Raw genomic sequence first — 13,247 nt, forward strand, 5'->3', positions numbered from 1 at the left:
CCAAACCCCAGATCTGACTGTTTCTCTGGTATATAACGAAAAATATTCCATTTTATTGGAATGAAATTCCCAATATGACACAATATTAAAGAACACTTTGATGATATAATAATTATACAATGGATGGTGAAGATCACTACCAATATGGAAAGGGGTCTACATTCTTGCCTTGAATGTGTAGAAGAATTTGTTCACTTTGCAATACAGATGGAATAATTTCTTCTTTACCAATTCCAGGAAAAGTTCTCATCCTCTGACTAAAAGAATTGTAGTTGGACATGTTGACTACTGACCAGAGTGTGTGAATACGTATCACCTACTCCGTTGGTTCTTACACTGTATCAAATGTTCTAGGTGATCTCCAGTCCAATATAGGCACACTGCATGAAAAGGTTTTCTAGGGGATATAGCAATAGTTGGACCTTTAGATGATAAGGCACACTACAAACATAGGCTGAAGCTTTATTGACAAACAAAGCAACAGGCACTTAAAGTGATACTGACACTAAAAATTTTATTTTTATAATAGTAATCTACATTAAAAGTTACCTATAGGTTACATTGATCATTTTTTTGCGGGACAGTAATATACAAGAAAACAAAGCTCTATCTCACAAGACTTTGGTGCGACTAATCTATGACGAAATTTGACAAATATCCATGCGTCGGAGTACTGATCAAATAACATACGAATGAACGAATAATGACATCAGGACAATACACATTCCTACGTCAACTGCTACCCTCATTCTCACCCTAACACTCCTTTCACCCTCACTCATCACTCTACTCACATACACTTCAACCCTCTCAGACTACTAACGTACCATAATATACACTAATACTCCACACTACAGATCTAATCTACCCTACACCCACATCCAACATCCTTAGTTAAAGTCTCTATCTCACTCTATACCCACCTTCCCAATACTCGTATATTAATTACCTACTCACAATAATCTATCATAAATCTATCTACCGACCCTTAGCTATCACACTTACCCTCCACTGACCTCCCACATAGCGCCTCACACATATCTCATTCCTCACACACCACCGAGCTCTTCCCCCATATTCCTCTACTACACATCTACCCACTACTCCCTATCCTACACCACTTCACCACTACTAATCTCCTCATACTGCTCATCACCACCCATCACTCGAATCCATACCTCATACCTGCCACATCCTCTAACTCCATCCTCCTATGATCTACCACTCACTAATATACTACCTCCATCGTCACCTTATCATCACCCTCACTCCTCATTCCTACTTTCCCCCTAACCATATCTACATCTTTCATTCATATCTTCCTTATTTACACTGCATCTACACGAATCATTACCTCTAATATCTCCTCACCCACAACCTATTCACTCTCTCCTCATCCTCATCCATATACTCACCTCATTATATACAGCATCTTCCACCTTCACTATCATCCACCAATCTCCAATCTCACTCCCTCCTTACCAGTCTACATACCCATATAACACCCCGCTAACACAAAATCTCATCTACCTCACACCTCTCATCCACAATCTAAGATCCTGATTATCAGATACCATTGCATACTCATCTACGTATCTCATCTAATCCTATCAAATACCGTCACACTATGTGAATTGTATACTGAAGTGCAAACAGATTCTATCCACTCAACTAAAACTATTACTACACTTAATTACACGCAATCACTCCTACTTTCTTATATCCACAACCAACTTCATCTCACATTACCTCAACCTTTCAACCTCATTACACTATATTGCTATCACACAAATCTATATAACCTACATTCTAATATACATATTCCATAATACTACTTAGAGTCTACCCACATACCTCAGTTACATCCATAACGCAACAGGCAACACCTGGATCGTCACCACAGCATCACTCATCTAACCGTACTCAACTATCACAATCCCTAAATCTTACGGAGACTCATATATACCCACTACAGCAATCCACTTAAGTTATCATTGCTACTCAACTCCCTAATACACAATCTGATATAACAATCATAAGATATCGCCTCATCACTCAGAAACTCCTTCCCTCTATCACCACTCACTATCACACCTCATCGACACTCCACTGCTACACATATCTACCATACAACTTATTACATCATCCTCAATACCTCTCGATATCTTCTTCACCACTCCTTATACAATATTCAAACAATACATCTATATCATCATAACACATACTTAACACATCACTTACTCACAGCGGATCTATACAAGTCTAATATATAATTTCCTTATCGCGCAATTATCCACCACACACACCTGCTACACCTCACAATACCATGACTCTAATGCGTCTCCCACTCTAATATCTATCTACCTCCTACACTAGACTCGTGCGTCCACAAAATCACCTAGTTACAAGCAAGTACTACTTATAAACATTACACTTCCACATCTACTAAACACTCTCACTATGAACTCTCATCTCCATATCAAAGTTCAACAATAACACTCAACACTAATCTGCGCCATTCACTTCTATCTACACCATACATCTTACGTATCACACTCAACCTATCCAAGACCCATCTAATATCGGAGACCTTATATCTCCTCCTCCTCACTACACAATGATTCTCTTGTCCACCACACGACCATATCACATATCTCGCACTAATAATCTCACTTAGCAAATCTCTATATCCCTTCTTCGCACTATATCCAACACAACACCACCTACACTAATCACTCAACACTCCTTCATTAATACCCCTTCAACATTATCGCACTCATACTCTCTAACGACATCCTATATTCTATATCCTCACTTCCTCACTTATTACTATCTCCTACTGCTATATACATCATCATTGCATGCATGTTCAACACTAGAAAATTTTGCATGCAGAATGCCCATTAGTTTCCCTTAAGTTAAACATCATCCCCCTTGACAGCAACACCGCTTCCTCAATGGCCCTGGTTTCCTAAGATTTTAATTGTGAAACAATATTTATTGGGTCACACTAAAACAAAGCATTCTCCCTAACACCTATGGTTCCCCGGAAAGGCCCGTCTCTGCCTTACCTTTATTAATAATGTATATACGAATTTGGGAATCACACACTGTGAGCAGGATAACTGCAAATTACGCTTTTATTGTGCGTCCACACGACATGTTTCGGGCACCAAGGCCCTTTTTCAAGGGTGTTTCAAAAAACACAAGAGTTGTTGTGGTGATCACTGCAGACCACCTGGGGGTTTCACATCACATCAAAAAGTAAAAACAAAGATAGCTCTATTTTCATCCTTTGATAACAATGCCCCTCAAAATACTATACAAGTGAAAAGACAACCTTTAAATTGACCTCCAGTGACTTATAGCTTTGTGTTCACCCATTGACAAATATGGTGTATAATAGCCCAATTGTGCAATTGTATTCATTAATTTAAATATGCTGTTCTAATAAAACTAACTTCTGATTGGCTATTATGTGTTATTGCACTGATGTCCATTTGTACTATGTTCATTCTTAAGTCAGTGCTTACACAGAGAATATTGCTCTTTTTTCAAAGCAAAAAGAAAAGAATGTAAAAATAATTGTCACTTAATTTCATTGTTGTGATTCTGTAGTTTCTGCTCCTGTATCAGTCAATAGATCTTTCTGTGTGGTCAGGTAGAGTTTAGAGTAGCCTGTGATCTGCTAAACGAGGTTTGGTTGTATGTATTTAAAACACAATAGAGTTAAAATCTCTAGAGAAATGGTGCTTGTATATTACCAGCAAAGGAAAAGTCTTATACCGTTCCCGGTTCGCTATGATTCACACTTTGTTGAACAAATGATTTGTTCCGCAATTAGCCTCTAGCTGGGGAGCTTATTAAACTGAGAGATCTCCAGGGATCTGAGGCTTAAGGTCAAGGAAAAAGTGTAAATTACCATGGTTGGTGAGAAAGAAATACTAGGGCTGCATGCTGGAAATGTACATGTATAGAACGGGTGAGTCAATAGGAGTCTCTTATTTAAACAAACACAAGCTGTGACAGTCGGTAGTCTGCTATTATGTGTAACCTTTACAGCTTCTGGCGAAGGATGGACTCCAGGCATACGTTGAATTATTGGGAGCAGCTGGCTTTCTTAAAGGAATATAAGAACACAATGAAATACACCAAAATAAACTATGAGGATGCATAATCCAGGCAGAGCTCCCATTTCATAAAACAGTTTGTAAATTGCACGGCAGACACCTGCCTAGACATTTGGAGGATACTTTGTAATGTCTCTCGCTAGGAAGCCCTATCATTGATTTACTAAAGGATTATTTCAAGATTCTGTTAACATGATAGTCACTAGGCAAGGATATCTTTATACAGGCAATGAAATCATATCTATTCTGTATCTACTGTGCAGTTTCTTATAGGACCTTTCTCAATAGACAACGTAAAATGTGGTATTAGTAGACATGTAGCTGTGGCATATCTATACACGTATACAGTATATATATATAAAGACAAATACAAGAGGTCCTCTGCACTCAACCCATTATCATATATTTAAGACATTAAGACATTCTGTGCAATAAACTACTATAAATGCCTTTAAACAAAACAGGGATTGTTTGTCTATTTATTGCAATATATTGAAGTTGGCCAACTACGTCAAAGTCATCCCTGGTCTGGCCAGTCCTACTCTCAACTTTCATCTGATTCATTATGAATTCTACTGCTTCATTATACGTTTAACACAGGGACGTGTTACCTGCAATTCACTTACTTTCAAGGTTAAAACTCAGAAAATTGGTTGCCCTTTTATTTGAGCGGTCCAGGGAACAAACAGATGCATACTGTATAAGCCTAACACTGTTCTTATGTAAAGAATACAGAGAACCAAAACACTTTTTCTTCGGCACACCACTTACTTTCTTTCCATAGGTTGCATTCAACTCCTCCACCCACTTCCAAGCCAATTTTTCATACAAGAATTCCCATAGGGAGGAAGCACACCAGACACTTGGCTTTGCCTTTTAGAACCTTTATTCCATCAGAGTTGGCACAAGCTTTCGGGGTCAACCCCTTCCTCACCTAAGGAAGGGGTTGACCCCGAAAGCTTGTGCCAACTCTGCTGGAATAAATGTTCTAAAAGGCAAAGCCAAGTGTCTGTTTGTGCTGCCTCCCTATGGGAATTCTTCTAAGAATACAGAGAAAGCATTGGGATGTATTGTATGAAATAGAAAAGAGAATATTGCTGTATAACAGCACCAACAGACACAATGCCCTCAGAATAGCAAGACGTTTTACAGTTTGTTTCAATGGTACTGTACCTAGAGCTGTTCTTAGTAAAGGTGGGCTTTCTAACATAACATTCATAGGAAATGACATATTTGTGTTTTTCTTGCTACAGTCTTGACGTCTGATGCATTGCACCCCTGTGTTCAATCATCATGCTCAGGTGAGATTTTTTTGTGGTGGCACATGCCAGTCGACTTTCATACCATGTGTCTAATTGTCATAGCTCCCATACAAACACAGGCTTACATCCGCTAAGCGTGTTAGTCATTGTTTGTGCATATCTGCATGCATGTCTGTGCAGAACCGTATATCACTTTGTGAGAGCCACTTTCCAACCTCATTACCCATTTTATGGATTTGACCACTATATGATAGCACAGATAGTAAAGCATAATCCATTCTGTAGTCAATTATATGCAATATATTGTAGAGTTTACATGAAGGATAGCAGTGTATCCTATTGGGAAGCCATCTAGATGCCAAGTTTGTAGAAGATTGTGTGCTAATCTATGAATTTTTGAATCTATGCCGTTTTATGTCATTTTTTTTAACCATGTAACCGTTCAGATAACCGGTGTTCTCTCCACCATAATGTTCTCTTTTCCTTTCAGTATATGTAAAATGTATTTCCTTTGTACGGTACAACTCCCACTCATTTTCATATAAACACTCAATTACTGTACTTTGAAAGTCTATTTGTCTGAGTTTGATTTCCATATGGTAATTGATTTAAATTTCTCACAATCTCACTTCCAGAATGACAAATGGGTAGCATGATCATTATTCTTAATCTTCAATAGCCTTTCTCTTCAGATCTCCAGGATAACAGGAAGTAATGCACGTTAGCACAAAGAATGGTACCTAATAATTATGCACGTAAATACTTAATAAACTCCATTATGAAACATGAAAAGATTTAACAATGTGAATCTGATGGAATGAAATATGGACATTGATGCTGATGAATTCGATCAGCACAAAGCTGGTGTGAGGATGGTTTTTACTAAGAGGAAATTTAGGGGAAAAGATTCTGTAGCTAGAAAACAGATGACTTAGAGAATTTAGAGAAAAAACATTAAGCGTAATACACAACATTTCATAGTACCAATCTTGGTTCCTGTCAATAATGAACTAAGCTATTTTGCTATCAGGTAAATACCTATTTGACACCTCTATTTGAGCTCAGTCATTTGGCTAAAATGGAGTGGAATTTTCCCTAAAAGTCACCAAATGAATGGGTGTGTGTGCATGAGGATAAGGTGAGCAGAAAAGCCTCAAAACACTTCATCAAACAGGAAAAGGAAGATTTAGGCTATTTGTCAAACTAGTTGAGTAAACTGGCCCATTAGAATTGTCAATTGATGAGGCTTTTGCAAAAACAGACATTAAGACATCTAAGTATATACATCAGGTTCAGGAGTTCCGAGAAAAATGATAGAGGAACATGGAAGAAGGGCAGCCATTCAATAAAGAGGAGGGAGGAGAGGGATCAAGTTTCATTTTCAGAATAGACCTAATCAGGCAATATTTTAAGTGGACATAGAAGATTCCAGAAGATGAACTGAGTTAATGATTTAGCACTTGAATAAAGTGGAGAGATGAAAAAAATGAATCAATGGCAAGAAACAGAGATATGTATTGATGAGAGTATGAGTAACATATGGAAGCGATAAAGAGATTCAGAGCATTTGAATTGGCTCAAGGAGACGATTTTAGTAGAAAAGGCACCTTTTCTCTGTTACTGGAAGAGAAACAATGATAGTGGCATTTGTTCATTTCATGGGCATTGAAATTGTTTATCCAGTGAGAGTTTAATATCTCGATCAATCATGTCTATAAATGGTTTGTATTCATCCAGGTTATGGTAGATCTAACAGAAGTAAAGCTAGAACAACTGGACTGGACACAATCAATTGCCTTTAAAGGGTCTGTTTATTAAAGGTTAATTTTAGAGGTTTTTAAAACCACGATTAAACTCTATTTCTCTAAAACCACGTATGTCATGAAAGTTGTTATTAAAAAGTACGAATGAAAAGACACACTGAACGATTCGTTACAAAATACTAGCATTGCAAAAATCTCTAGAAATTTGAGTTTTTCAGACAATTACTACAATTAGAAAACATCTAAAAGTCTAAATAGTTAAAAAGATCCAATAGGATCAGCACAGCTCCCGTTGACTTCTCCAGGACCACGACTACTTTTACTTGGTGCAGTTTTGTATTAAAGTTTTTTTGTGGTTTTTACACTTATTATTATTAAATCTGAAATTTTTAGAGAAAAAACATGATTTTTGAAAAAAAAAACGAATGCGAATTTTAGTAAATCAGCCCCTATGTGTTTGGCAAAAGACTACGGAGTAAGTAACATGGGCAAGCAAATGTCTACAATGTGTATGTGTATTGCAATCAAAACAAAGCTGAGCTTAGTGGATACTCTTAACTGCTGTGAGGAAGTTGAAAAACACTTTCCTCTCTTCTCTATGTTCCTCTTGAGGTTTGGAAAGTAGGATGGAGCATGACAGTTTAGAACAAGCAAGGGGTAGCACACACTGGCCTAGATTTATTAACATCAAATAGATGGATTACAAAGTGAATTCTGGATGAATAATTTCTACTATTCAAGATCTCTCAAAAACAATAATTTTTGATGAATTCATTATATTAGAAACAGAATCCTATACTTCTTTCATAGTTATATAGTTAAATCAAGGTTAAAAAACTGCTGCTGGCATAGGCACAGATTGGGGGTAACAATATGATGGATGTTTTGGCTTATGCTGGCACAGGTACAGAATGGGGGATGGGAGCAATCTGAGGGATTGACTTCTGTTGGTACAGGTACAAATGGGGGCAATATAATAGGTGCTGGCACAGGTACCTGGGCAATATGATGGCTGCTGGCACATGTATAGGGGGTAATATGTATGGTAAGTTGGGAAATGGCAATGCAGGACCGGGTGGGGGAACTGATTGAAGCCCTTGCCTAGGGTGCCAAAATACCTTGGCCCGACTCTGATAACAATAGCCTTCGATACTATGCTTGTCCAAGAAAACATCTAAGCCATTCTTAAAGGCATCAACAGAATCAGCCATCACAACATCACCCGGCAGTGCATTCCACAACCTCTCTGCCAGGTCTGGACTGAGAATTAAAATCGGCCCTGGCATTTCAGGTACACAGAGGCCCAATCAGCCCCACCAGCCCACTAAATACTGACTTTCTTTGGCACCTTATAGCAGCCCCTCTGGCATTTGCCAGAACCCACAGATTGCCAGTCCAGACCTGCTCTCTGCCCTCACTGGGAAGAACCACCTACTGTACACTGCTTCAAGTGAAAGTTCTCTATCTCTAGTCTGAAGGGGTGGCCTCTGCTGAGGTGATCCTCTTTATGGGTAAAAAGGTCCCCATCTATTTATCTACAATGTCCTCTAATATACTTGTAAAGTGTAATCATGTCCCCTCAAAAGTGCAATTTTTCAGAGAAGAAAACCCCAACCTTGACAGTTTAGGCTCATAATTTAAGTCTTCCATACCTCTAACCAGTTTCATTTTACGCACTCTCTCCAGCTCATTTATATCCCTCTTAAGGACCGGAGTCCAAAACTGCACTGCATACTCCAGATGAGGCCTCACCAGGGACCTATAAAGAGGCAGAATTATGTTTTCATCCCATGAGTTTATGCAAGTCAGAACTTTATTTTCTTTAGAAGCCACAGAATGACACTGCCCGGAATTAGACAACTTGTTATCCACAAAAAACCCCTAGATCCTTCTCACGTAAGGAAACTCCCAACACACTGCCATTTAGTTAAAAATATACTATTTTTGCCAAAGTGCATAACCTTGCATTTTTCAACATTGAACCTCATTTTCCTGTTTGATGCCCAGTTTTCCAATTTAGTCAAAAATGGCAGCATCCTGCATGGAACCTATAGTAAAAATTTTCAGCAGCTATTCATACTTTTTGTATTTGGATCTTTTAATGACTTTCATGGAATTTGTGGTGTTCGAGAAATAGAGTTTAATTGTGATTTCAGAAACCTCTAAAACCTCTACAATTCGACCTTCAATTAAGAGGCCTCTATGAGTTACTGTTCCTGGAGTGAGTAAGAGCAATCTTTGTGCTGTGTATTTTAATTGGTTATATTGTATCATCTTAGTGATCACTACAGTACAATGTCCATTTCTCATTTGTTGATGCGAGGGATTGGTGCTTTGTTGCCAGGTGTATAAATCCAGCTAAACTAACATAATTTTTTTTCTTTTTTCTAGTCACTTTACTGGACTCAATGTCTGCAATTGGAGATCTGGGATGGGTAGCCTATCCCCCAGATGGGGTATGTAAAATGATTTGAATTTTATTTTATGGATTATATCTACTGACAGAGTCAATTTGATTGGTATCATATTTAGCATGGTATCCTTATATGCGATTATTTTAAAACTATCAGTGAATCTCTGCTTAATAGAGTTTACACTGTACTTGAGCCAGTAAGTAAGGGACACCAATAGAGCTATCTTTCTTGATATAGTATTGAGAGAACCTCGGTGCTACGTTGGCAAACAAATAGTGCCATGTAACTTATCATGCAAACGCTGTTTCCATATTAAATGTTTTCTGATATCCTCTACTAATGTTCAAGTCAAAGCAAATCTCTCTGTACGCACTGGTAAAATGATCACACATAACAAAAGTAACTACTGGGAAATTCAGATGCCATAATTATACGTTTCTTTGAATCCTGGTGTATTTGATATGTATTGTGGAATAAAGTAGCTGCTACTCCTGCATTGCAAGAAGTGTAGCTGGAGAAATGAACTGTTATGAAGGAAGCCTAAACTTGGAATCCAATGGATCAATGTCTGATGTATCATTGTTAAGCAAATAACTTTTTCCCTAGTGTGATTGTGGTAGTGATACTAATTTTTCATCTGTTAATGGCAGTGGGAAGAGATCAGTGTAATGGATGAAAGAAATACACCTATGAGAACATATCAAGTGTGCAATGTTTTGGAGGTCAGTCAAAATAACTGGCTAAGAACCAGCTGGATCCCAAGAGGAAATGCTCAGCGTGTGTACATTGAAATAAAGTTCACTTTACGTGACTGCAACAGCCTCCCTGGGGTTTCAGGTACATGTAAGGAGACCTTCAACATGTACTACTATGAATCTAATAACAGCAACTTGAAGTTTATTAAAGAAAACCAATATGTCAAAATTGACACCATAGCAGCAGATGAGAGCTTTACCCAGGTGGACGTTGGAGACAGAGTCATGAAACTGAACACAGAAGTGAGAGACATCAGTAACTTGTACAAGAAAGGTTTCTATTTGGCCTTCCAAGATGTTGGAGCTTGCATTGCATTAGTTTCCGTTAGGGTGTTTTATAAAAAGTGTCCCATGACTATACGTAACCTTGCCCTGTTCCCGGATACTGTTACTGGTGGAGACTCTGCCCTGGTGGAAGTTAAGGGATCATGTGTAAATAACTCTGTGGAATTTGATGTACCTAAAATGTACTGTAGCGCTGATGGAGGATGGTTAGTACCTATTGGCCGGTGTGCCTGCAAGCCTGGCTATGAAGAGAAGAGAGAAGCATGCATACGTAAGTACACTGGTGTATTCTTCTTGTTTTGGTTCTTATTCTGGTTTATTCTTATTAGTCTTTGTTCAATCACCCAAGTAAGGTCAGAGTGTATTTATGAATTCATAGTTGGACTTAATGATCATGAAATAGCATTTTTTTCTGGAACAGATCTGGGTGGAGCTATATTAACAGTGTTACGTATTTGCAACAGGAGCCATTACAAATGTCTAATATTCATATTAATCCTATTGTTCAGAAATGGTCATAATCTAGTTTTATAGTTAAAGCCACAACAATATGTGTAAATCATTTCTATTGCCTTTTCAGTAAGACATGGTGGATGCTGGGGACGCGGCAAAAATGCATTTGCATGTTTTGTTATCAGGGCTCTTAGGAACAAATGTATAGACTGTATGTCATTTAACCTGTCTTACATTGATGCAATTGTCCAAATCTGCCCTAATAGTTCCCCTTAATCCATTTATTCAGATGCACTAAGGCTGACATTTTCTTCATTAAGTTAAACATAAATAGAAACTGTTTCCTTACCCTTGCCTTGGATTATACTTTACCTGCAGAAGAAAAACCAACACAAAACTTAATGATGTACCAGAAATGTAGGTACAACAGGGTGAGATGAGGTTAGTGATTTTGTGGATGTGCTGTTTCCCAATCCAATATCTCTTATGAATTGCTTTAGTACAGAGGTTTACAAATTGTGGGGGCTAAGGGAGCCCAGTCTAAGGTGGCTTAGAAGGGAAGTCTTTTTCGCACTTTTGGTTCCTCCAGAAAACCTAGATTAAGGGGCAGATTTACTAAAGTCGAGTGAATAGTTCGAATGCAAAAATATTTGAATTTCAAAGTATTTTTTTGGGTACTTTGACCATCGAATGATTCGAACGATCCAAAGTAAAAATCATTCGACTATTCGAGCATTTGAGCATTCGATAATCAAAGTACTGTCTCTTTAAAAAATACCTTTGACTTCATACTTCGCCAAATTAAAGCTACCGAAGTGCAATGTTAGCCTATGGGGACCTTCCAGAGCACTTTTCTAAGTTTTGATTGAATAAAAGTCATTCGACCGATCGCTTAAAATCGTTCGAATCGTTTTTTTTTTCTCAATGATTTTTGCTCTAAAATCCTTCGAATTCGATATTCGAATCAAAGGATTTTACTTTGAGGGTCAAATTTGAGGGTTTTTTAACCCTCGAAATTAGACCCTTGATAAATCTGCCCCTAAAGGTCAATTTTGGTAAATATTTGTAATAAATACTTTATTGCTTGGAATTAATGGTGAATGACTGTCATGGCAATAGTTGCATATAATTGTAACCTTGTTTAGATCTAAATGGGGCCTGATGTTGGGCCTAAGAGTAGGTCTTCAACCTAAAAAAACAAAAGCTTTTTGTAGCAAGATTTTAACTTGCATGGCATAGAATGTTATGTGATTTTAAATGCAATGGAAATGTGCTAAACCTTAATCTACAGTTCATGGGAAACAAGCTGGACAATGGGAGATTCTGAGATCTTAGATACGCCAAACAACTTTGTAGAATTAAAGTGCTACGCAATATGTTGGCGCTATATAAATACATGTAAATAATAATCTCCAGTGCAATGTCAGTTTTCAAGGGACCACATATTCTCTCTGGTCCGAGTCAGAAAAGTCATTCTGTAATGTTTTTGCTTTTCTATATGTAGCACTATTCTATACGCAGCTATTCTTTGTGGTGCTTGGTTGAGTTTGGACAGACAAAATAGACAGCGGGCAATACAATATTGAACTAAAAGAGTTTAATTCTCTATACTGAGACAAACTTAATAAAAACTAATGCATTCAAAAATAATTCATTAAATAGCGCTGCTTTGTGAGAATTCTATGATATATTCTCAAAATCAAGAGAATTTTTTTTAAATCAGTAAGTAATTGGTTAAAATTAAGTCTGAAGTTAAATTGGACAGAGAGTGTAATTGATACCTGCCAGGAAAAAGGACTCTGAACAATTGATTTATTTGGCACAAAACGTTGCGGTATTCTCATACCCATTACCACAGATTACGATGCACAAATGAAGGGAGATGGGGCTTTTACACTTGAAAGCAGAATTAGAAATGTAGCTCTGTTTAAATCTCTGTATCGGGTATCAGAAGAAGCTTACGTTTATTGTTTCAAGAACATTATCACCCCCTCCCCCCATGTTATATTGATTAGAAACAGAGCAACATAAAATCCAAATCCAAGGGGAAGCTGCACTTTGCTTCACTCTGTATGGGCAATGGGAGTGCGGGGTCGCTGGAGATTCCTCTTGCTCATGGCAGGCATTGAGTACAGGACTCTTTTGCAGCCAACGGTGCTGCTCTCCAAACCAACCATGGATGTAT

The 13,247-nt window shown here is 37.8% G+C and overlaps 1 protein-coding gene across 3 annotated transcripts in view; it reads left to right on the forward strand.

The window, feature by feature from the left end:
- The window catches only part of LOC108718221 (ephrin type-A receptor 3), a 143,164-nt gene that overhangs the window by 16,910 nt on the left and 113,007 nt on the right, over window positions 1-13,247 (forward strand). For 2 of the 3 annotated variants that reach the window (XM_018265907.2, XM_041565017.1), the window contains exons 2-4: window positions 5,384-5,431; window positions 9,547-9,611; window positions 10,220-10,880. In XM_018265907.2, the coding sequence (XP_018121396.1) occupies window positions 5,384-5,431; window positions 9,547-9,611; window positions 10,220-10,880 (774 nt within the window). The remainder of the gene's footprint in view (window positions 1-5,383; window positions 5,432-9,546; window positions 9,612-10,219; window positions 10,881-13,247) is intronic. The other variant, XM_041565015.1, reaches the window with a different exon arrangement.

The sequence above is a fragment of the Xenopus laevis genome, chromosome 5S, assembly GCF_017654675.1.
Source record: "Xenopus laevis strain J_2021 chromosome 5S, Xenopus_laevis_v10.1, whole genome shotgun sequence".
Lineage (NCBI taxonomy): Eukaryota > Metazoa > Chordata > Amphibia > Anura > Pipidae > Xenopus > Xenopus laevis.